At 58.8% G+C, this 22,164-nt stretch overlaps 1 protein-coding gene across 1 annotated transcript; it reads right to left on the minus strand.

The window, feature by feature from the left end:
• Positions 1-1,532: 1,532 nt before the first annotated feature.
• Positions 1,533-9,740, minus strand: B3GNT7 (UDP-GlcNAc:betaGal beta-1,3-N-acetylglucosaminyltransferase 7). Its single transcript, XM_009468436.2, has 2 exons — positions 9,584-9,740; positions 1,533-5,101 (listed from the first exon to the last, which is right to left on the minus strand). Exons 1-2 carry the CDS (start codon positions 9,592-9,594, stop codon positions 3,895-3,897), a joined length of 1,218 nt encoding a protein of 405 aa, XP_009466711.1. The 5' UTR covers positions 9,595-9,740; the 3' UTR covers positions 1,533-3,894.
• Positions 9,741-22,164: the final 12,424 nt, after the last annotated feature.

A 22,164-nucleotide genomic window follows, 5' to 3' on the forward strand; every position in this document is an offset into this window, starting at 1 on the left:
TTCCAGCCTGGCGCTGTCGGGGGACAACGCTGCTCTTCAGTGACTGCAGCACCTGGGTGCAGAAAGCAGTGGCTGCCCGAGGGGCTGCATAGCTGTGGGCTCGTGCCTCCCCTGGGTGCAGGCACCTGCAAGCTTAAATGGCAACTGCTGCGCGCTCCGCGGCCAGCCCCTCTGGCTGTGGGCTTCCCCTCGGTGGGAATGACCTTGAACCCTCAGCGCTGGCTGTGGTTGCAGGCAGCTCCGCTCTCCTTGCCTATTGTAGCAACACCCAGAACGTTTATTGCCGTGCAGAGCCCTCGCAGCCCCTCAACGGCCGATGTGGCAGTCTCTTCTGTGTGTGGATTCCCAACGCCCAGCCCTTGGGAGGGGGGAAGGGTTTCTCTACAGATTGTTTTATATTAAACCCGTGGGGGAGCGGTTGTTTTTGGCTTGAGGGTGCTGTCCTGCTGGGGACCCGAGGAGGGGTGTGCGCCGTTTCCCCCGGGCGAGGGCTCCTCTCGGGCCCTTTCGGCATCAGCCATTTTAGAGCCGGCGCCGGGGCCCGGCGGCAAATGGTCGGAGGGCGGCGGCGGGGCCGGCCGCCAGGGGGCGGCATAGGGCCGCGCTGGCGGGGCCGCGGCGCGGCGCGGCGCGGGGGCCCCTCGGGCGGGCCGGTGTCGGGCCAGGAGCGGGCAGGGCTCGGGGGCCTCCCCCGCTGGCCTGTGAAGGAGGCTGAGCGAAGGGATCGGGGGGCTCCTTCCCACCCCGCGTCCCTGCTGGAACTCGCCTCATCCCGCCGTCAACCCCGTCCCTGCCCCACGGGGCCCAGCGTTTTCCTCTTGTGCCACCTGTGAAATCCCACAGGGAAGCTGACAGGGCCTCCCTCCTCCCCATCGCCCTGCCAAGCGGCCAAGCCCGGTGCCAGCCCTGGAAACTGAGCCCCCGGTGCCCAAACAGCGGGGTGAGACCCGTGGGCTCCTGCGTGGCTTTCCTCCTCCTCCCCTCGGCCAGATTCAAACCTGGTTCAGGTTTGTCCCTGCAGCCGTGGCTCACTCTGCTCTGGGGTCAGTGCTGCCGCACGGCATCTGTATCCCACTGCGCTATGGCCAGGGGACGCAGTGGTGCTTCAGCTGGGGAAAAAAAGGCCATGGAGAGAGCGATAGGGACAGCGAGGTGCCGAGCTCCTTCAGCATGAGGAGGAGAGGGTGTTCGACAAAAGCTTCCGAACCTGCCGAAGTGGCTTTTGCCATGGAGGTCGAGGTGAGGAGCTCCTCGCTGCAGGGCACCGGGACGACCTGAAGTTTAGCTGCGTTTGAAATGCAGCTGGAGGAGCACATGGAAGAGAGCAAATATCCGCTGGCCCCTGTTAAACACCGCGCCAGGCTCCGCAAGGAAGCCGTGCCAAGCCGGAGCAGGGCAGCCACAGCCCCCAGACGCCCGCTCCAAGCAGTGGTTTTGCCACCATAGCCCATTACCAGGTTTCATTCCCAACCAGCCAGACTGTCTTGGCCAGCAGAAACCTGCTAGCAATGACATGAGATGAGGGTTCGGGGTTTTTTTTCTTCTCCTTCTTTTAACCTTTATTTAGAAACTAGGATATTCACCAAATCTACAAGGTTTCTCTGTACAGGTCCCACCAGGTGAAGAGCAACACTGAGCGATTTCTGCACACAGCCCTGGCTCGCCATACGGATTGCTACAGAGAGCGAGAGCTGTCCCCTGCATATAGGATAAATATACAGGCTAATGTACTGTACCTGCCATAAATTACAGAGGTGTCATTTTGGAAAGTATTTCTGAACTCACTCCTGTTGGAAGGTGGGAGGGGACGGGAAAGCGAAGGAGTGTTGTGTGCTGCCTAAGCCCAGCGGGCAGCGAAAATGCCCTCGGGGCTCTGCCCTGCGCTGCCAGCACTTGCCCCAGGGACACGGTGCCACTGGGTGCATCAAAAATCAAATTTCACAGTATCGCCACCAGCCCCAGTACCAGCGACCAAGCCCAGGGCAGCAATGGGCTCTTTCTCTTCCTCTTCAATTTTCTAGCTCATCTGAGCAGACGAGGGGCACTTGGCAAGAAGTGGCGTGGCTTGGTGGGAGGGTGCCTTTTTTGGCTGGTTTATGCCCTTTTTTTGTTTGTTTTCTAACCTGGGGAACATACAGACTTGGAGTAAATGAACCAGGCCCGTTTCCAAAACACATTAAGAAAAGGAAAGGAAAAAAAAAAAGGCACTGCACAGGGGGACCTTTGAGGTAGCAGAAATTTTTTCCTTTCAATGTCTGGCACCAGAGAGGGAGAGAGGGAGCGAGCGCACATGTGCCTGCGTTTCCCAGTGTGTGGTCAGGGCCATGGATGCGGCTGTGCGTGTCCACCCGCACGCAGGGACATCTGGGTGTGCAAGCCCTGCGCACGGGGACACTCGCGTGTGCAGAGCCCCTTACCTGGGAGCTGGCGCGCCGGTGCCTGTGCACGCGTGTGGCTTTGCACGTGCCTGTGGCTTTGCTCACGCCTGCAGTCGGTGGCTGGAGAGCATCCGTGGCCACGTGCGTGGCCGCGTGTCTCTGTCAGGGGTTTCTATCATGGCAGCTGGTTCGGGCCTCCCCTCGGCAGCTCCAGTGGCCCTTTCAGCCCAAAGAAAAAGGGCCATGTCTTGTGATACCACTCCCTGTTGTGCTCCTTGGCCTCATCCTGTAGGATAAACACTGCAACAACCCTGAGAGGAGCAGATATGGTGCAAAACACCAGCCCTCCTTCACTTTGTCCCCTTGGACCCTGCTCCATGTGCCAGGGTGGGACCAATGCTCTCCAACCTGCCCTGGAGCATGGCGCTTGCTGCAAAACTGGGCTGAGCCCGAAGCGGGCACACATGGGGTCTTTGGGGGCTGCTGTTCCCCTCCAAGGCAACCCCACCAGGGCAGCTCTGCAAGGAGACGGTCTCCTCGCAGCAAGCGGCGGGGACTCCTGCACCCGAGCTGGGGTCCCAGGTATGATAAACCCCTGGGCCACTCCTGCCAGGGCCGACCGGCTTTCTCTGCCGCTTCCTCGGCCGTGGGCAAGGGCAGCCTGCCTCATCCCTTCCCTTTCCTGCCAGGAGGAACAAATCCCTGAGGAATTTTGGCTGGGTGCATTCCTCTGAGTGCACGCACAGCGAGGCCAGCAGAGGGGCTGGGGAGACAAGCGCAGCCCAGGCTGGTGCTGGGGGCCACCGTCGTCTGGGACCCTCTGTCAGGGACAGAGACCTCAACCCCCCCGACCACCTGGCTGAAACCCTAATGGGGGCTTGGGGCTGGCGAGGTCTGGCCTCGGAGGAGAGCCCCTTTCCCCAGCTGCACAGTGGGGACACAGAGAGGACTTTGGTGGGGATGAATCCAATGCACACAGGGTCAGTGTCACTAAAATCTCACATGGAGGAGAAATTTGAGATAACAAATAAAATCCCCTTTGACTTTTGAGTCGTGGGGGGCCTCACGCACTTGTAAACTGCTCAGCTCCCTTGGAGCGGCTTCCCTGGATAGCCAAACCCTGAACATCTCCAAAAAAAAAAAAAATGCCTGTGCCACATCCCTCCCTGCCTCCCCCCACCCCGCTGTTCATCGTGCTCCACTGGAGGTGGTACCTAACGGAGAGCACAAACCCCTCTTCCCCCCCCCCCCTTCATTTTGTGCTAGATTTGTTGTGGTTTTCTTTTTTCTGTCTTTCTCAGCAACCCCCAACCCAGCTGGAGATAAGTGAACCACATTACAGTACAGGACAAACACTATCACTAACCCTGCCCGCAAGTGCAGTGTCTCTGCCCTCCTTGCCCCGGAGGAAGATGTCCCCAAAGGACTTGTGTGCCACCAGCAGAGGCTCACCCCATTCCAGAGCAGGGATCGGCTGTCCTGGCCCCTCCAGTCCCAGCTCTCCAGAGAGACTGAGCTAAAGGATGTTGAGTTTTCTCGAGCACGTCAAGTTACTATGGACCAAGTCCCACATTTGGAGCAACTCTGGAGGCAGCAGTTTATGAACCACCAACATACTCCGGAAAAAACATGGCTCCTTGTTCATCTTGCTGTTCTTGTTCTTCACAATGCCAAAAGTTTTGAAGCCCTCGTGCCCAACAGGTGATACTTTAAGGACTTCCAAGCACATTCCTAGGAAGACATCGTCGATGGGGTACAGCTCCAATGTCTCCGAGATCTTGTGCAGCCTCCTGGCCAGGGGCCCATCCATGATGAAGCCCCCACCCCCTGCATAGGGTGGGTAGTTGCTTTTGTTGTAGAGGGCGCTGGGGATGTAGTACTTGTTCTCTTTCTTCCGGATCGGCTTGGCCTTGTAGAGGACATCCCCCACGAAGAGGTCCTCTCCCTCCTTCTTGTCCTCCAGGAACTCCAAGATGTTGCTGGGACTCACAAACACATCGTCGTCACCTTTGAAGATGAAGCGGACATTGTCACAGTAGATGTTCAGCCACTTCAGGAAATGGACCTCTTTGAGGGTGAGGTTGAAGAAGCTGTCCAGGAAATCCCACTGCAAGATGTCACCATAGATGTGGTTTTCATAATCCAGCAGTTTCTGGTAGTTGTCTCTCTCCTCCTCCTTGGAGGCTGTGCCCAGCAAGAACAGCGTCCTGATCCTCTTGCCATCCACCTCCTTCTCCTGGCCCCAGGTCCTCCGGATGGCCTCGCGGCGGTCGTGCTGCGTGATGATAGACTTGACCACGATGAGCAGGTAGACGTCCCCGCTGCATTTCTCTGGGTGGTTGATCAGCATGGGGAAGTAGCGGCAGTGCCGATAGAGCAGGAACTGCTGAAAGTTGGGCTCCAGTCCTTTGAACCAGTCCACCTTGCTGAAGTTCTGGTTGGCTGAGCAGTTGGTAGTGGTGACGTCCCAGGATTTTACTTGCTTTGCCATCACGCTCTCCTCCTCCTCCTTCACAGGAGCTTTCTCGTTCTTGCTCTTCCAGAATGTGCTGGTCATGGAGAAGGCATTGTTTCTCTTCTGTGTTTTCAGGGGCTCCAGAGGGGGCAGCTCTTTCTGCTGCTGGCCCTGCATGAACTGGCTGGGGGCCATTCCCTGTTGCAGCAATGTCACCATGATCACCAGCAAGAAGGAGAGACAAACCGTTTTGTAAATGGTCTTCTTCCTAAAGGGACAAGACAGGGGGGTTAAGGAGAGGAAACTGCAGCCTGCGAGAGGCTTGTCTGCAAAAGCACCTCCTGGAGAGGTCATGGGATGCTCATAATCTGTGTCCCATCACCTTTTGATGGGCAGCAGCACTGTGGGAAGAGCTGCGGGACACCTCCACGCATTCTCTTCCCACCTGCCATCCCGCTTGTGGGGTGGCTCTGGGGCCACACTGAGCTGCAGGGACAGGCACAAGGCACGTGGCTGCGGTGTCATCTGGTAACCTCAGGTCTGCGCAAAGAGCTGGGAAAGGTTCACAGGAAAGAAAAAAATGGGCCGAGAGAGAGAGATGAAGTCAGAATGAAAGCTTCAGCAAAGCATCTGTTTTGGAGGAAAGTCCAAGGGAAACCCCCCTTTCAGCCACCTGAAAATTGTAGTTTAGGACAAAAGCAGAAAGGAACTATCTTTTCCACAGAAGCATTAGCTCCAAAGCACGGACGTACTGCCCATGGCCCTAGACTGGCATCACAGGTTACACAACACTGAGAAACCGGAGCCAGAAACACCACGGGAGTCGACGCAAAACAGGCATCGCCGTGTGATTTCAAAATGGCAGATCAGGACAAGAAAAAAGGTCATTTGAGACTAACTTCAAGGTTCAGTGGGGAAAAGACATCCCTAGCTCTGCATCCGCCTCGGGAACCAGCATTTCTGGGAGCACTGCTGGGCATTTTGGCCAGCTCTCAGGACACGTCACTTTGCAGCGATAAGGACGGCAAATGCACGGCTGGGGATTTGCACCACTGCAGCTCTCAAGTCTGGGAGCAGATTTTCCCAGCCTGCAGCAAACCAAGTATCTGCCTGTCCAAGGTGTGGGGGGAACAGGGGGGACTGAGGGTGGTAGATCAAACCCAGCCCTTTGTGAGGCCATCCCACCCCCTGCCGCAGACCCATTGCCCGGGGAAGCCGTGGGCTCATGGGACAACCCTGGAGCTCGCCAGGGGCTTGAGAGGGACCCTCCTGTGGCCCTTGGGACAGCGGGAAGGCTGCAGCCAGAGATTACTGATGCACCAAACACCCCCCCAACCTGCTTTTCCACACAGTTAAAGGTGGGTTTCTCACCCCGCCTCCATGGAGGAGAGGAGCTGCCCACTCTGCCCATCTGCACCATGTTGCCCCCAAGCACCCAGCTCCCCTCCGCAGCTGGCACATCTGCACCAATTTCCTCCTGCCTCAGTCCTGCTTGCTCCAGCTGCCTCGGGCCGTCTCCCCGTGCAAATGAGCACCGGGCATGGGGGCGGCAGCTGGGCCCCACGTGCCCACTGGGGTCCGACGGCTTCCCCAGGGCAGCCCCGTCTCCAGCTGTTCCCACACGGAGGGGACATGCAAGGTGCTCGGCAGCCCCCGAAGCCCCTTTCCCTGCCAGCGGGTGAAGGGGACCTTGGCTGGGGACGTCCTCCCAACCTCCCCTGCGCCTGTCCTCTTGGTGACAGAAGCATGTCCCAGCCCAGGTGCCACCGGTCAGGGACAGCCCCTCGGCCTCCCACTCCCCGTTAGAGCCAGAAAGAACCAAGGTCATCTCTACCAGGCAGGTGGCACCTTCACTTCAGGATAGTCCAGAGAAGGATCTTGGGGCTGAAATCTGAACCATTTAACCCAAGTAATTTCCAGACAGCCAAAAAAAAGCCTTGAAACTCTCCTGGCCCCAGGGGCCTGACTGTGATCAGTGCTGCCGGGAAGCTGCTGGGGTTTTGGGGCACAGGCTGCACCAAAGCACCTGCGTGGTGGGACACCCCAATGCCCCTCGGGCTCCCCAGGGCAGGGGACAGCATGGTGCCTGGGGAGTCCGGCCGCTCTGAAATGCAGGAGCCCCAAACGGGAACCGGGGGAACCAGGAGCTTTCCGGAGCTCCTGTCTCTGGCTTCACCCTCAAGTACAAAGAACTTTTCAGCCCTGCATTGACGTGGGAAAACTGTGATCGCTAGCGTGGACTGTGAGAGCGAGCGTGGAAATAAGTAATGATGAGTAAATGGATCGATATTCCCTGTCTGGTTTTATATGTGGTCACTCATCTGCGACTGATGAGGGAGCAGTTCTAATTAGATCTCACCATTCCCTTAACCCTCTCCAGCCCTGGCCACACAGCTCTAAGACTGTTCTTAGAAACCCTTTGGTCTGATACAGTGGCAACTTTAAGCCCTGCACAGCCAAGGACTGTTTAAAACCTCTCATCAATACCTGGCACTGCAGCAGAAATAAACCCAGTCACGCCGTATAGTAACCCCAATTGTGCTGATCCCATCCTGACACCCCAGCCTTGCTCCCATCCCATCCCGTCCCATCCCATCCTTGCACTCCCCACCACCCCAAGGACAACACGTGATAACACACCCAGCCTGAAGGATGACCGGAGGTTTCCCAGAAGCCATAGGCAGGGAATTACTGATAGAATTCCAAAAAATTTGCATGGATAGGGCTGTCGCTAACTGGCACGGATGGGTCCCACCCTTGGCAGGCTTTGCCTGCCCTAGACAGGAGCCGCATGGAGCCGCTCACCCCCGTTACCCTCTCCGAGTCACTGCTTTTTATGTCAGCCCAGGCAGAAGACACTGCCCTGGGGGTGAGGGGAGAGCTCCATCTTTTAGTAAGAGGTGGGTACATCTAGGTATAGTGGCGAGGTGTTGCACAACAGCACAGAAACTTAATTCCTCCTTCCTTCAGCAGACAAAATTTCCCAGCTCTCACCAGTGCAACGTCCACGTTTTGCTTTGTTACAAAAAACAATTTGGGATTTTTCCTATAGGTCTGACCCTGGAGGCCACGGAGGCACCATGCCCTCCACCGGCAGGAAAGCGATGGGGACTGGGGGGACCCTGAGCCACAACCACAGGCAATTCCCACTCCAAACCAAGGATTTGGGGGGGCAAAGGAGTGACAATCTTTTTCCGATCTCGAGCCTTTCTGCTCTGTGGTCTCCTCAGCTGGGAAGTACTTTGGGGGGAGAAACCAGGTCCTGCTCTCTGGAGACCCCAAGAACCAGCGCTTTGCAGGAGGCGAGGGCGAGGGAGGTGCTTCAGGTTTGCTGCCATCACAGGGAAGCCACCCTGCTGAGCCCCAGCACCCTGCTCTGGGGCACAACCCCAAGAGCTGGGCAATGTCCCCAAGAGCCTGGGACACCCGGTGCTGCAGGGCTTGGGGACAGCAGCAGCCTGGGGACAGCAGCAACCCGTGCCCCGTCCCAGCTGGGCTCCCACCGGCGCCAACCGGGACCGGCTGCCCCAACCACCGGTGTCAGTGCCATCAAGAGAGCTTTGGAAGGGTCCCAACCCGCTCCTCCTCTTCCCTTTTCTCCACCAGGCAAAGCTGAAAAGCCTCCCTGTGAGGGAGGCTGTGCCCCGGGCGGTTAAATATAAACCCCCAAATTAGAGGTGGGCAGTTTCCCTTTCAGGTGGTGATGCCGGGGGCGGGCGAGCCCCCGGGAGAGTGAGGGCTCTCTGTCCCAGGAGAGGCACACAGCCACTTTTGATCTGCATGAAAATCTCTTTGATGGGCCAGGGCTATCTATTTATTTGGATTTTTCTGGTGCCTCAATTAGACCCAGTCACTGAGCCGGCCGGGGCATCGCCAGTATAGAGCCCTTTCTGTTGGCCGTGCCAAGGGCCTGGGAGAGGGGATCTTATCCAGGAGCAGACCCTGGGCAGAAAGCACCCAAACGATCGCCAAAAGCAGCGGGCGCTGGCTGGGTGCAAGCGACAAGCGGGGCCGCAGCTCAGGACGGTTGTCCCCAATCTCCAGGTGCCCGGGATACGTCGCCTTCTTATGGAAGACGTCTGGTTTAACAACGAGGCAGTAAAACCACGGGGCTGGGAAAGAGGGAAGAGGTGAAACCCTGGATGTTTCCCCCGCCGTGGGCATCTGCCCCCAGGCTGGCGCTGCCGTGGGACAGGGACCCCACGGGGCAGGGCTGGCCGCCCCCCCCGGCTCTCCCCCGCCTCGCCGCACCACCCAGCCCTTTGCAGGGAAGGGCTGGGAAAGGCATCCCCAGGGAAGGGGTGGGGGACGGGGCTGACCGCCAGCCCCTGCCCGGTGCCCCCGGCCCGGTTCCCGCCGTGCCGGAGCTCCGGTGCCCCGGGATGGGGCGAGGTTTGCGCTGGGAGCGGACACCCTTCCCCGGGGTACCCCGGCCCGCCAGCTCTCCGTAGAGCCGGGGCGCGGCGGGGAGCGTCGCTCCCGGGACGGGGACAGACGGACAGCGGACAGCCGCCGTTCTTTGTCCCTTCCCCATCCGCAGCCTCTCCACCCAAGCTGCCCTCGCCCAGCCAGCCGCTCCCGGGGCATCCCTCGGGAGGGAGCCGGTGGGATGGGGTCCGGGGCGCCCCTCGGGAGGGAGCCGGCGGGGAAGGGACCTCGCAGCCCCCCGGGCTCCGGGCAGGACGCAGCGCCGGGTCTCGGGCGGGGCAGGAGCGGGGCTGGGTCCCGCCGCTCCCCGGCCCGTACTCACCACTGGAACATGCTGGGAGTGGGACGGGGCGGCCGCTCCGCTGCTGGCCCGGGCTGCCCGCGGTCCAGGCGCTTCTCTCTGCCCTCTTCCTCTTCCTCCTCCTTTTTTTTTTCCTTCCCCTACTTTTTCCCTTTTCCCTCCCCTCGCTCTCCGAGGTGGAGCCAAGAGAGATGGCAGAGCAGGTAGGTTTAACTCTTGCCCTGCCCCTCCGCCCCTCCCCAGTCGCACCAGTGGGCAGAGAGCTCCCTAGGGCTGGCAGGGGAAGGGGACGGCGGGGGTTTAAGGGTGACACCCCCTACTGGGGACCCTCCCCGCGACACGCTGCTGACGGGACACCCCCCATCAGCAGACTGGGGGGCCCGCCCCAGCACCCCTCAGGGTCTTCTGCACCCCGGGCACACTGCCCTCGCTGGGGTGCCTCAGCCCTGCCCCATGGCTGTTAACTGCAAAGGATGCCAGTTATGGGAAAGGGATCCCAGTGCTCACCAGGAGAGGTGCTTTGGGCAGCTGGGGTTTGATCTCTGGAATAAGAATGCGGGTCTTTTCTGCCCCCCAACACGGGCAGGTCACTTTGGGATGAACCCCTGTCTCACAGGGACAAGGAGATCCCAGCTTTGCCTCTGTGTTTGGGGGCACGGTGTGGCTGGGGATCCCTGGAGCAGTGGAGCCGCACCTCTCCTGGGACCCACACCTTACCCAGGACCCCCACCTCTCCTGGGACCCACATTTCTCCCGGGACCCACATCTCACTCAGGCTCCACACCTCATCAGGGACCAACACTCTGCCCAGAGCTCCCACCTCACCAGGCACCCACGCTCTGCCCAGGACCCACGCATCTCCTGGGCCCCACACCTCACCTGGGGGCGCGGGGAGTCAAGGGGAAGGGTTACTGCAGCAGGAGGGTGCTGCTGGGCATGCCAGGACCTGTCCCAAAGGTCAAATTTCCACCAGCACCACAGGCAGGCGAGGTGTCCTTCCAAACTCTTCCTTCAGCCCTGGAAGCAGTGTTTCTCCAGCATCCCCGTGCAGCCATATCAGCGTGGGGCAGCCCATTGCCCATTGGGAAGCAGATTTAAGACCTTCCTTTCCTCTTAAAAGTGTAGCATTTCAGTTGAGGGTCTTTTTCAGCCATGAAAATCAGCCCCCATCATTTTTGATGTCTCCATTTTGTCATCCTCCCAATCCCCACCAGCCGCTTCTATCAGCCACGAAGCCAGGCTGGGAAGCCTGCAGGAAATCCTTTAGGATATTTCCTCTCCTGCCCTGCAGAGATATCCCAGTTCCTTTCCCCGCAGCCTCTCTGCATTTTGCAGGAGTGCTGAGGGTCAGGGCCTCCCACAGCTCTCACAACCCCTCGGACACATTGTGCTTGTCATGGGAAAGGCTCTTCTGTTCCAAGGCTGGACACGGGGTGGGACCTATGCAACCTCTGCTAAACAACAGCATTTGGCCCTGAAACCCCCAAGTCCAGCTCAGTTTGGGGAGGAAAATTGCATTGCTTTCTCCAGACTCGCTTCTCTCTCCTTATCTCAACTTATCGCTTTCCCACCGCAGCAGCTCAGCAGATGCCCTGCAGCTCCGCGTCCTGGGGGCTGTGAAAGCCCAAGCATTGCCCAAACAGGCTGCGCCAGTTCTGCAGCACCCCACAACCTCATCACCACCAAAGGGCCCCACGCACCCTCTCTGATTTCTTTTTAGTCTTGCTCCCACTGCCTGCAGGAAAGTCTGTATCTGCTGAACGCATGGCCCGAGAAAGTCACGGCTGTGAGATACACAGAGAAAGGGAGTCAGGGGGACCTTAAAGACCCACACTGAGCATCAGCTTGACCGGAGCGGGATGCGAGAAGGACTCATCTCATCCCTGTAGCAGAGGGATCGTGAGTGCACACCAGCCCATGGCTGAGAATTCACCCCACTCTGCACAGAGGGGCTCACAGTGGAGAAGGACCCTGCTGGAGACCCCCCCTTCACAAACAACAGGCACAAAGGGATGCAAACAGCAAAGCCCCAAAAGTGCAGCCACCATCTCATCCTTGCAGTGTGCCCTGGGGCTGTGATGGGGAGGGGACAGCAGCATCCCTGCCATGGGGAGCCGGAGTAAAACCCAAAACACAGCCCTGGAGCGGCTGCTGCAGCCGCAGGGGATGCCCAGATGCTGTGGGTGTGCGACACGCTGCCGGGGCTCTCTGGGTCCCCCATCAGCCAGCAAGTCCAGGGCCGGCTGCGGTGCAGCGTGCCCGAAGGCTGTGCTGCTCTGGCATGGAAGTGGCACTGCCGCGGGGCGAGGAGGGCTCCTGGCAGCCTGCGGCAGGGAGCTCTGCCAGCCACGCTTCCAGGCTCCCGCCTCTCCCACGGCTGCTTCCGTGCAGGATAGCAGCAGGGCCCTGAGCGCACGGACTTCCCGGATGGTCCCGCGCTGCTGTGCAGGGTTTCGGCTCCAATAACCCGCTCTGGGCAGGCAGACCCTGCTCTCACCTCCCCCTGCGTGGGAGAGACACACGTCCCGCTGCGTGAGAGCGTTGCAGACCTGTGGCAGGATGGCTGTGCAAAGCTTTCCGTCCGATGTTCATTAAAGACTCAAATCCTGTCAGGTCTGGGGCTACTAGTGCCAGAGATAAACACTGTCCTAGGCACCCTGGCACTGCCAGCTCCTGCTTCCAGGCTGAATCTTAAGATAAAGCAGCATTTTTTTACATTTGTTTCATCATTACACAGAAAAGTTCAGGACAAACCCAAGTTTTCATGCTCCCCGGATTCACCCTGGGAAAGCAGAAAAGTGGCAGGAAAGCTAAAACCAAACTGAAAACATTTTTTTTTTTTAAATAGTCCTCCTCCACAAACATTCTCCTTGCCTCTTTCCAGCACCCGGTGAGAACAGGCTTTATCTGAGCCGCCACAACCCTCCGCTGAGAGCAAAACCTGAATTTTTTTTGTTTGCCCAATCCCGGAGCTGAGGGCAGCATCACTTTGCCGTGAGCAGACCCAGCCACCAGCAGATCCCTGCCTGCCCCTGCCTTCAGCAAAGCGGCTGGATCCGTCACCCTGCCCCTCCTTCGCTGCAGCACCCTTATTTCTAAGGTCTGAGCCATTAGGCTGAAATTTGGAGGCACCGAGTGCCTGTTTAGCACTGTTGGCAGAGCTGTGGGTGTCTGGAGAAAGGCTCTTGGGTGGCGGGTGCTGCGCAGGCACGGCAAAGCCAAGCTCCTTCGCCTTGCGCAACGCCGGTGGCATTTCGAGGCGCGCTGAGCCATGGGGGTCCCGTGAAAGCTGGCAGGGGACCTGCGAGAAATGACACTCGGGCACGTTATCGTTGCATTGTACGGAGAGGCAGAAGGGGAAGGTGATGCACGGACCTCCCCGGGGGACTCCCCAGCCACGGCCAGGGTGACATCGGCTTCCTCCTGGCAGCAGCCACCGCCACAGCCGCCAGCTGCCAGGACCTGTTTGGAGACAGCCGGTACCAGTGCCACACACTCGCCTCCCGCCCGAGCATCCCTCCCGCTGTCACCGCTGGAGGTGGGGCCAAGCGACCGGTGGGGACACGAGGCTTTGGAGCTGGCATCTAACGGGGCTACAGGGCATCGTTTGGGGCAACGGGAAAGGGCGAGGACTGGGGCGATGGCAAAGTGTCTCATTTAGTTGTTCTCAAAGCAAACCGCAACGCTTTTTTTGTTTCAAGAAGCCTCTTTTCATTTCAAAGTGGACCTGAATTAAAATGTTTCATAAAAAAAATAACTACAAAGAAAGATATGAGCTTTTTTTATGAAGTTCATGTAATCCCAGAAGACAGGCTTGTGGCAGGTTGACCCAGCCAATGTTTTCCCACTGATGGTTTGGGTTTTGTTTCACTGAGAAAAGCTGCCCCGGTTTCTTTGCTAGGGGCTTTTTGGTGTTGTTTTCTGATTTCTTCCCATTCCAGCAAATTATACATACACAGATAAAAAGTCTCGTCTCTTCTCCCAGCAACTCTCACACCTCCTGGCCACTCGTGCCAGTGCCGCAGTCTCCAGGCTGGGTTTCCCACACAAGCCAAGGTCCAGGCACCCCGACACCTGCGGGGACACCCAAACCAGCCCTCACCTCCCCAAACCCCCGAGCCCTCCCGGGACCAAGGGCTGAGCCTGACCCGCGGCCACCAGCACAGCGTGGTCACACATTTAGGTTTTTCCTTCGCTAAAGGTGCTCGCCTGCGATGCACCCCAGGGTGGGAAGGAGGCCGAGGCTGCAGCGTCCCACCAAGGTCTCTATTTGTTTAGCTGAGCCAGACTCGCACCAGCATGTCAGGGCTTTGCACGTACTCGCGGGCAAACATCCTGGATGCGATAGGACAGGGAATGCCCCTTTCTCATTGCACGTTTGTTTTCTAAGCACTTTTTGTGATACTGCTTGGGCTGTGCCGGCAGGTAGAAAGTAACCCTGAGAGGCTCGCCTGTCACTGCTGCTCCCACGCGGGATGCTCAGGGCTATGGCCAGGGACTGGCACTGCCTCCATCCCAGCCCTTGCTCAGAGAAAGTCCCCCAGGGCAGTTAGGATTAATTATTACCCTGGTTTATTTCCGAGTGAATGCCACCAGCTTCGAAGCTGGGGCAGATGTCATTGTACAGGCCAGGTCTGACGTGGGATGCCAGGAAAGACAGCCACCTCCCCCCGAAAGCTCCCTCCACTTGCTCATCATTAACAGGGCCATAAACCAGACCAGGAGCAAGGCAGGTGGTGGGTTATTTTACACATTAACCCCAGGGCCCTGCGGCCATTTCCATCCCAGCGCCTCTGCCAGAGCGAGGCGGCGCTGGCTCCTGGGCAGAGGCAGGAGGAGGTTTCTGCCTTCCCAAAGCCAGGCTCTGCCTCCCGCTCCATTGGCCTCGGCAGCTCACACCAAAACACCAGAGGCTGCCAAAACACCTCGAGTCACGGCCGAAAGCAATGCCCACTGCTCTGCTTGGAATGACCCGCCTGGGATTTGCATGATTTCTTCCAAAAATGGGGGAGAAGGGGAAGTTGCTTTGCAGGGCGACGGCCAGGCCAGCCCCCCCCTAACCCGCTGTGGCCCTCTGCAGCCCCAACCTGCCTCTGGGCCACCCCACGAGAGCGCAGTGCTTCGGTGGGCACACGGCCCCCCCATGTTGGGGAATAGGCGGATGGGGTGAGACCCGAGTGCCACGGGCTCTTGGAAAGGCAGGGGACAGGGTGGTGGCACGCTGTCGGTGGAGGCGATGCTGTTGCAGTTGCGTCCCCAGGTGGGACACAAGCCAGCGCTGGCATGGAAGTGCCAGGAGCCACAGAAGCAAGGCAGGGAAAAGGGCTCAGCAAGCCTGGGGGAACAAACCCAGGGAGGGTTTGCCTCCTTGGGCTCAGGGCTCCTCAGTTTCCCCAGCGAAACCTCCTCCAGGGCTCCTTCCTCAGTTTCCCCAGAAAAAAGGCCCCCCCTCCAGCTTCGGGGCTGTTGGCCGGCAAGGATGCTGCCTCCTCTCCCCCGGCATTTGTGCCCCTGGGACGCCTGGGTCTCCTGGGGAGCCCGGTGTGGCCGTGCTGTTGCTTTAAATCAGCAGCTGGATTCAGCTGTGACTGCGAGTAACCCTCGCCGCAGCCTTGCCCAGGCCTTTTATGCATTTTCCAGCGGTTCCAGAGGCGCTTGGCGGCAGCGTGCAGGGGAAAACGGACTCACGCTGGCGAGCAGGGAAGGGAGGGGAAAGGGAAAACATTTCCCTTCCCAAAGGAGCAGGGGGAGCCCGATGCTGTGGCTCCGGCAGCGGGCACGGGGGGAGCAGACGGCTTGTGGGGCTGCCTCTGCGGCGTGAGGCGAATAGCCTTGTGGTTGGACACAGCGAGCCAGAAGCCCTGGCTTGGCTCTGCCAGCCCAGCGTGCCCCCGCGAGAAGTGCTTACCCCCGCGTGCCTCAGTTTCCCCCTCTCTACTCACTCGGTTTGGCCTCATGCAGAAAGCTCCGAGGGCTGAGTTTGTCCCATGAACCCCTGGCAGGATGGCATCCAGGCACCAAAGACAACAAGCCTGTGAGGACAGCAGGATGGAAAAAGCCAAGAGGGATGGGAACATGGGGTTGAGAAGGGAGACATGTTTGTGCTGCGCAAACCCAGCAAGGAGGGAGAAGGCTGTTGGTGCGCTTGGCTCCGGAGGGGAACGGAAGGACCCGTCCTGCTGCCAGAGGGGACCGCTCACGTCCTGGACCCTCCCAAAGAGCCAAGGTGGAGGAGAGGGAACCAGAAGGGAGATGTTCCCAGGTTGGAGGATTGGGAAAGCAATGTCACGCCAGCGCTGAAGCCGGCAGTCCTGCCCGCAGAGATCCTCCTGCCCGCTGCAGGGACCATGGACCTGCCCTGCTCAGCCTTGCCACCCTGACCATCCTGCAAAGCTGGCCACGGGCACAGGCTGAAGGCGAAGCCCTGGCTGGGCATCAGCCCACAGAAGCCGCTCTCCCAGCTCCAGCCTGGGAAGGGCTGGGCTCGGGGGGCTGGTACACTGCGCTCGCAGCCCCGGGAAGCCCTGCTGCCAGGGGGCTGGCACAGACCCAGAAGCCATGAGCTGCAAGGCGCCGTGTTTTCCGTCGGGCAGGAGAGCGCTCGCGACGTCTCTCATGAGTCAGATGGAAAGGGCGGCTCAGGAGTCACCTGAGCCCAGCGGCTGCCTGCCCGCGGCCCCTCTCCAGCCCAAGTGGAAAAACATACAGCCCCAGGGCAGCGCATGCCTGCCGAGACCCCGAGCTCCGGCCGGCCCCCTCCCGGGCCGGCAGACACAGAAACGCTCACATTAGCCTTTTTTGGCCAAATCAGTTTAGGAGGGAGGCAGAGGCGACTCAGACATCCCTGGCTCTGCCACTCTGCTCACCGTTAATCATTGCTCCGTTGCTGCTCGTCGCCTGTGCCAAAACCTGGGCTCTGCTACAACCACTGGTGGGTCTGTCTCCAGCAAGAGATGGAGCAAGGGAGACAGAGGGCATGCGGCTCTGAATTTCCCCCCCTTGGCTAGGGCTACTGGATTAAGGCCACGGCAAAGCTCCTTGCTTCTGCATGCGCGAGAAGGGAGGGCAGCACCCAGCACCCACGGTGCCGCCCCTGGGCTGGCACCCGCCTGGGACAGGGGCTGACCCTCGCATGGGCATCGCTCCCCAGCCCAGCTCACGGAGCTGGTGCGAGAGGTGGCAACAGCAATTTGCTAGCCTGGGAGCATTTTAGCCATGCGAGAGCCCTTGGGAGAGGGGAAGAGAGCCGGCACACCCAGCCGCATTCCTGAGGTTTGGTTTCCATGGTGGGATGTTCACCCGACGGTGAAGTCATGCTGTGGGCTGAGATGGCCAGTGAGTTAATGCATGGATCCAGCTCCTTCCCTGATTCACAGCAAGCGTGGCTCCAGCCCCGTGCCATCTGCCGAGCTGACGGTTCTGCCGCGCCACCACGGCTCTGATGTTTCAGCATCTTCATCCAGGGAGGCTCCAGACGCCGCTGCTGGGTTGATCCCTGCCTCACCGTGGGAAATCAGAGCCTGCCGCAGGGTGGAGGCAGAAACTGATGGCTCTCATGGGTCCTTCCAGCCCATTTGTATCATCATGCTGTGCTCCCTGTAATGTGCTACTTCTCCGTCATACTGCTGCCACTGGCGACAACAGGACAGAAAAGCACCACCCTGAGAGGTCACTCCCGTGGGGGCAAAGCCTTGAAGATCTGCCCAGTGTTAGGCAGAGGTGGGGAAGGATGTAAAGCCGGACAGTATGGAAAGAGCAGGATGGAAGGCGCATCGGTCCTCGGGGCAAGGTGGTAGGAATGCTCCCTGGTAGTGCGTGGTGCCAACTCCTGGCATGTGGCCATGGAGTTCAGCTACGGGGCCCCATGGATCAATGAACCAGAAGTCTGGTGGAGGAACCGGCCCTGGCACAGCGGCCAGTAAGCCAATAAGATTATTCCAGCCTCTGGAGTGGTTTTCCGTAGGTCTGGAGGCACAGGAATGTGGCGGGGCTGCCCAAGGCCATCAGCCACCCTCCCCATTTGCTCGGCTGGCAAGACCCAGTGCTTTTGGGCTGTGGTTATTTGTGCTAGAGGGAAATGGCTTACCGTGACTTTTCAGCAAAGATCAACTCCTTTGCAGTTCAGTCAACTAAAAGCCCATAAAAAAGCATATCTGTGTATGATGCACCTCCTATTCAACCACCGCCAGAGCACTTTCTGCACACACCCTCTCCGCATCAATCCCAGCCTCCTGCTGTCCCCAGCAGCTGTGGGCTTGAGGATGGGGGCAAGCTGAACCCCAAGGGGCCTCTTCTCTCCCCTTGCACACACACTGGTGTTTCACACGAGCCCATGATGCCTCCGGAATACAGTAGGACACGGCCAACCCTCAGACATGTCGGGGGGGGAACCTCTCCAGGTGCAGGCACCCCCGTGAGCAGGGCTGTTTGCTTTTGAGATGGACCTAGACCTTCCCACGCATGTTTGTGTTCAAGCTAAACCAGAAAACCCTCCCTGCTTCTCACCTCACATGCAGCCAGATGCGGAGGTCCTAGCTGGGATGTCTCCAAGAAGCCAAGCTCCCTTTAGGGGCTGGCACTGAGCCACCAGCAATGACCCCTGCTCCGGGAGGGACACAAGCCACCTCCTGGGCCTGCCACTGCAGGTGACATCCCTGGGGATTGGGGAGATGATGCTGAGGATGTGTAAGGGGCTGGCACAGCCCGGCAGCCGCCTGGGTGTGTATCAGCCAGACTGGGAAGTGTGCAGCCAAACTGAGCCCAAGCTACAGCCAAAGAAAACCGGCGACTCCAGGGCTGTTTCACACCAGCCAGGATGGAGCGCCAGCCCTGCAAGCCAGCGCTCGGGGCACCGAAGGGTGACACAAGGCAGCTGCCTCTCTTGAGGACACACGAAGCTTTCCAGGGCTCTCCCAGCCCTTTCCCAGCTTTTGTTTCATTTTGACACCCAGAACCACGCAAAGATTAAGCAACATACCTGGGGGCCAGACTCATCCCTCCCCATTCCCATCCCTGACCCCACACCCCCCTCCAGGTCCCTCAAACCCCTCTGCCCCATGAAACGTTGCCTCCCAGCCTCCCTCTTTCCTCGGGCCCTTCTGCCTCCACTCCGCGCTAATGATATTCATTTCGCCGCCTTTTCCTGGGGTGCCAGCCCCTCCTGTAGCAGCTCTCCGCTGTTCTCCTCCGCCGGCTCCCAGCTGCCCTCCAGCCCGGGTGACTCACGCTCAGCACACACTGAGCCCTTTCAGCAGCCCTCGGCCCCAAACACTGCCCCAGTCTTCCCCGCGCTGGCGTGCCGAGCCCCCCCCCAGCGCCCGCTGCCGGTGCAGGCTCCTGGCCAAGGGGAGACATCCGCGCCCTCGCTAAGAGAGCGGCTTTCATGGCCGAGAAGCCGAAGCCCTTCCCAGCGTGATCTGGACCGGGATGAGGCGCAAGCAAGCGGTCGACCAGCTGGGATGGACTCGCAGCCCGAGTCCCTTTGAGCAATGGCCAGCAGTCTAAAAATAATAAATAGGTGTATTTGAAAAGAAAAAAAAGGATCACAAGTTCCTAACAAACAGGACCGTTCTTGGCTCCAACAGACGAAACCTGCCAGGAGCCTTTTCCTCCCTTCTGCCTTCACCAACCTTTCTCTGACCAACAGCTGGGCTCTGTCTGCTGCGCAGGGATGGGGACAGAGAAGGGGCTCCTCTGTTCCCCTGCTCCCGGCCGGCAGCGGGGTAGTCACCGCTGTACCTACCACACCTTCACCTGGAAACGTTGCAAAATCCCCCATTGGAGGAGCTGCTGGCAAATCCATTTGCAGAAGGAGGTCCCGGGGGCCAGGGCTACGCAGAGAGCGGGCTGGAGGCACGCTGCCTGCGGGACAGCACCGTCCCCTGCGCTGCACCGGGTCCTGCTTCTGCAAGGGGACCCGTCACCCTCCAGCCGCTCCAGCAAGGTGCGCACACCCCAAGGGACATGAAGAGAAAGGTGAACTCTTGTGAGCATGGATGACACAGCGGGGACACGCACCAACCCAGGGGAAGCCTCTGTGCATGAGTATCTCCTGCCTCTCTCCTTCCTGCCTCTTGCTGCCTTTTTTGCCTGTGATTTTCTGTTCAGTTTGCCAAAATACCCAAACTACCTGAAAAACCAGTCACAAACTCCTGTGCAGCAGAGGCAGAAATGTGTGTGTGTCGCAGGGGGGGGTCACCACCATTGCAGCTCTCAGCAAAACGAAGGGGCTGACCCTCACACCCCAGGCAGCATCGCAGGGTTACCGACATTGCCGAAGCTGCGCCAATTTACACCTGCGGAGCATGTGAACCCGCATCAAACCCAGGTCTGGGCTAGGGAACAGGGCTAAGAGAAAGGGAAAAACCCCATAAACCTGACTGTCAAAAGCCGCAAGAGGCAGGCAGCCAGGCTCAGAGGGGAATCCCCGCCTGGGGTTTGCTACCGACTCTCTGACGAGCCTCCGCTCTCCCCCAGGCCTCTCTCCTTGGAGGGGACAGCAGAAGGATGCTGCCCAGGGGCCAGGCTTGTTTGTTCTCTTCCAGAAGCAGGGCCAGAGAGGTGAAATCTCAAAATCTTGGTGGGAGGAATGCGGTATCTGAAGGGCTGAGATGTGCATCGCAGCTGCCCTCCCCTCTGGGTGTTTGCCAGGTTTTGGTAGCAGTGAAGTCCCTCTTCAGCTCCTATCTCCAGTGAAACTGCCACAACAAACCGAGTGAAGTTGCATTTTACAAGCCCAGGGAGAACAGTGAGGGTTTTACAAGCTGTGCTTAACCTGGGAAAGGTCACCCAGAATCTGCAATCCTGGCCATGAGGTCAAGCCACCGGTGTGTGGACACCAGCCACCAGCAGCTACAGAGAGCCCTGCGACTGGTGGCAATGGTCCCGCAGCCCCAGCGCAGGGGAAGCACGTGGCTCGCCACCAGCACCCTGCACATCGCAGCAGTGAGCGCAACCATGGGGCCAAGCTGTCTCGGAGCAGAGAGCGAGTGCTGCTACATCGGGCTGTGGTGGAAACAATGTCTGGCAAAAGTTTTTCCACTCCTTTCCTCCCCGGTTGTCCTTCCACCATCGCCTGATTTGTTAAAGATGGAGAGGACGGATCCTACCACCCCCTTAGCACAGCCCAGGGAGTGCGTGGCGAGGACGAGCCCCACCGCAGGGAGCAATGGCAGCTGTGGCAGACGTTATGATGCCGAAGGGGGGTGATGGCAGCCACAGGGAAATGGTTGAGGGATAAGGCTTAAATGTATACTGACCCCTGGGAGTCCTGGAGCCCAAAGGGACCCCGTTTCCCAGGCCCAGTGTTGTAGAAGTGAGGAAAGGGCTGGTGCACATTTCCCATGCCCCAGTACTGGGCGCTGGGGTGGGCAGGGAAGGAGGGGAGCCCTGCCCCTGCAGGCAGCTCCATCCTGGGCTGCTCCCGCATGCCAGGTGGGTCCCAGTCCCCTGGAGCAATCCAGAGGCATCCACCAGCCGCTCACAGGGCTGAGGCCAGTATCTCCACTGCTCCAGTCAGCCTTGGGATCAGCCATCCAGCAGCAGAGCCCTGGGCCAAGCTGCAGCGCTCCCAGCAAAATTATCTTCATTGCTTGCAAAGGGGAACCAATACATTTCACACCCAGGAAATACAGAGATTCTTTTCTCAATAATCTGGGAAAGCAACTGATAGACTTGTGGAGGAAGGGGAGAGGCAGAAGAACATACACTGTATTTATGGAGCTTTTATTTGTCACTGGTTCCTTCACGGCCAGGCCGGACGGCTCTAACCTGCTCTAACCTGCTCCCTCCTTTGTGCCAGAATAAATTGTCTAATACCCAGCAAACCCACTGAAGCAACAGAAACCTGATCAAATACTGCCTGCGTGAAATGGTACGGCAGGAAAAAGTGAAATTCAGGCTGCAAGCAAAAGGGAGGTGCATTCGTCCTTGCAAGGAGGAGACGTGTTGCACTGTTACTTTGCACCCTGTTAGCTGTGGGTGGTATAACAAAGGAAAACCCGGGCTGGGTTTACGCAGCCCCGATCTTTGGTGATGGTTGCATGTTCAGTAGGTGTGGAAGAAAAGCCAGATCCTGTGTAACAGCTCTCAGCTGATGCAGGTACAGCATAGGCCAAGTTTATGCAGGTGCAGGATCAAAAGTTTTGCAATTTCACTGTGAAACTAATAGGACGTAGGAGCTGTCCCCCGCTGCCTCCCCCCCGAACCACGCGAGTCAGGGAGACATGCTGTTGTCCTGACAAACAAAATCTATTTCTAGCCCTCAGGGTCACAAATACTTGCTTCAAACTGTGCCCAGAAAAGAGAATAAGCATAAGCTAGTACTGACCATGAGCCCCAGTCTCTCCAGGGGTATACCTGCTGCAGCATAGGCTTATCCACAGCCAGAGTCACTTTGAGGTGCTGTTCCAGCGTGGCCTTCTCCATGGGCCACAATGCCTTCAGAGACAGACCTGCTGCAGTGTGGCCTTACCCACAGCCACAGTCCCTTCAAAAGTAAACCTGCTCCAACGTGGCCTTACCCATAGCTGCAGCCCCTCCCAGGGGACCTGCTCTCTTGTGGGCTTATCCATGGCCACAGGCTTTGAGGTGCTCCAGCATCA

Source organism: Nipponia nippon, unplaced genomic scaffold (assembly GCF_047370975.1).
Source record: "Nipponia nippon isolate SJK-2023a ecotype South Korea unplaced genomic scaffold, ASM4737097v1 scaffold_7, whole genome shotgun sequence".
In the NCBI taxonomy this organism is placed as follows: Eukaryota; Metazoa; Chordata; class Aves; order Pelecaniformes; family Threskiornithidae; genus Nipponia; species Nipponia nippon.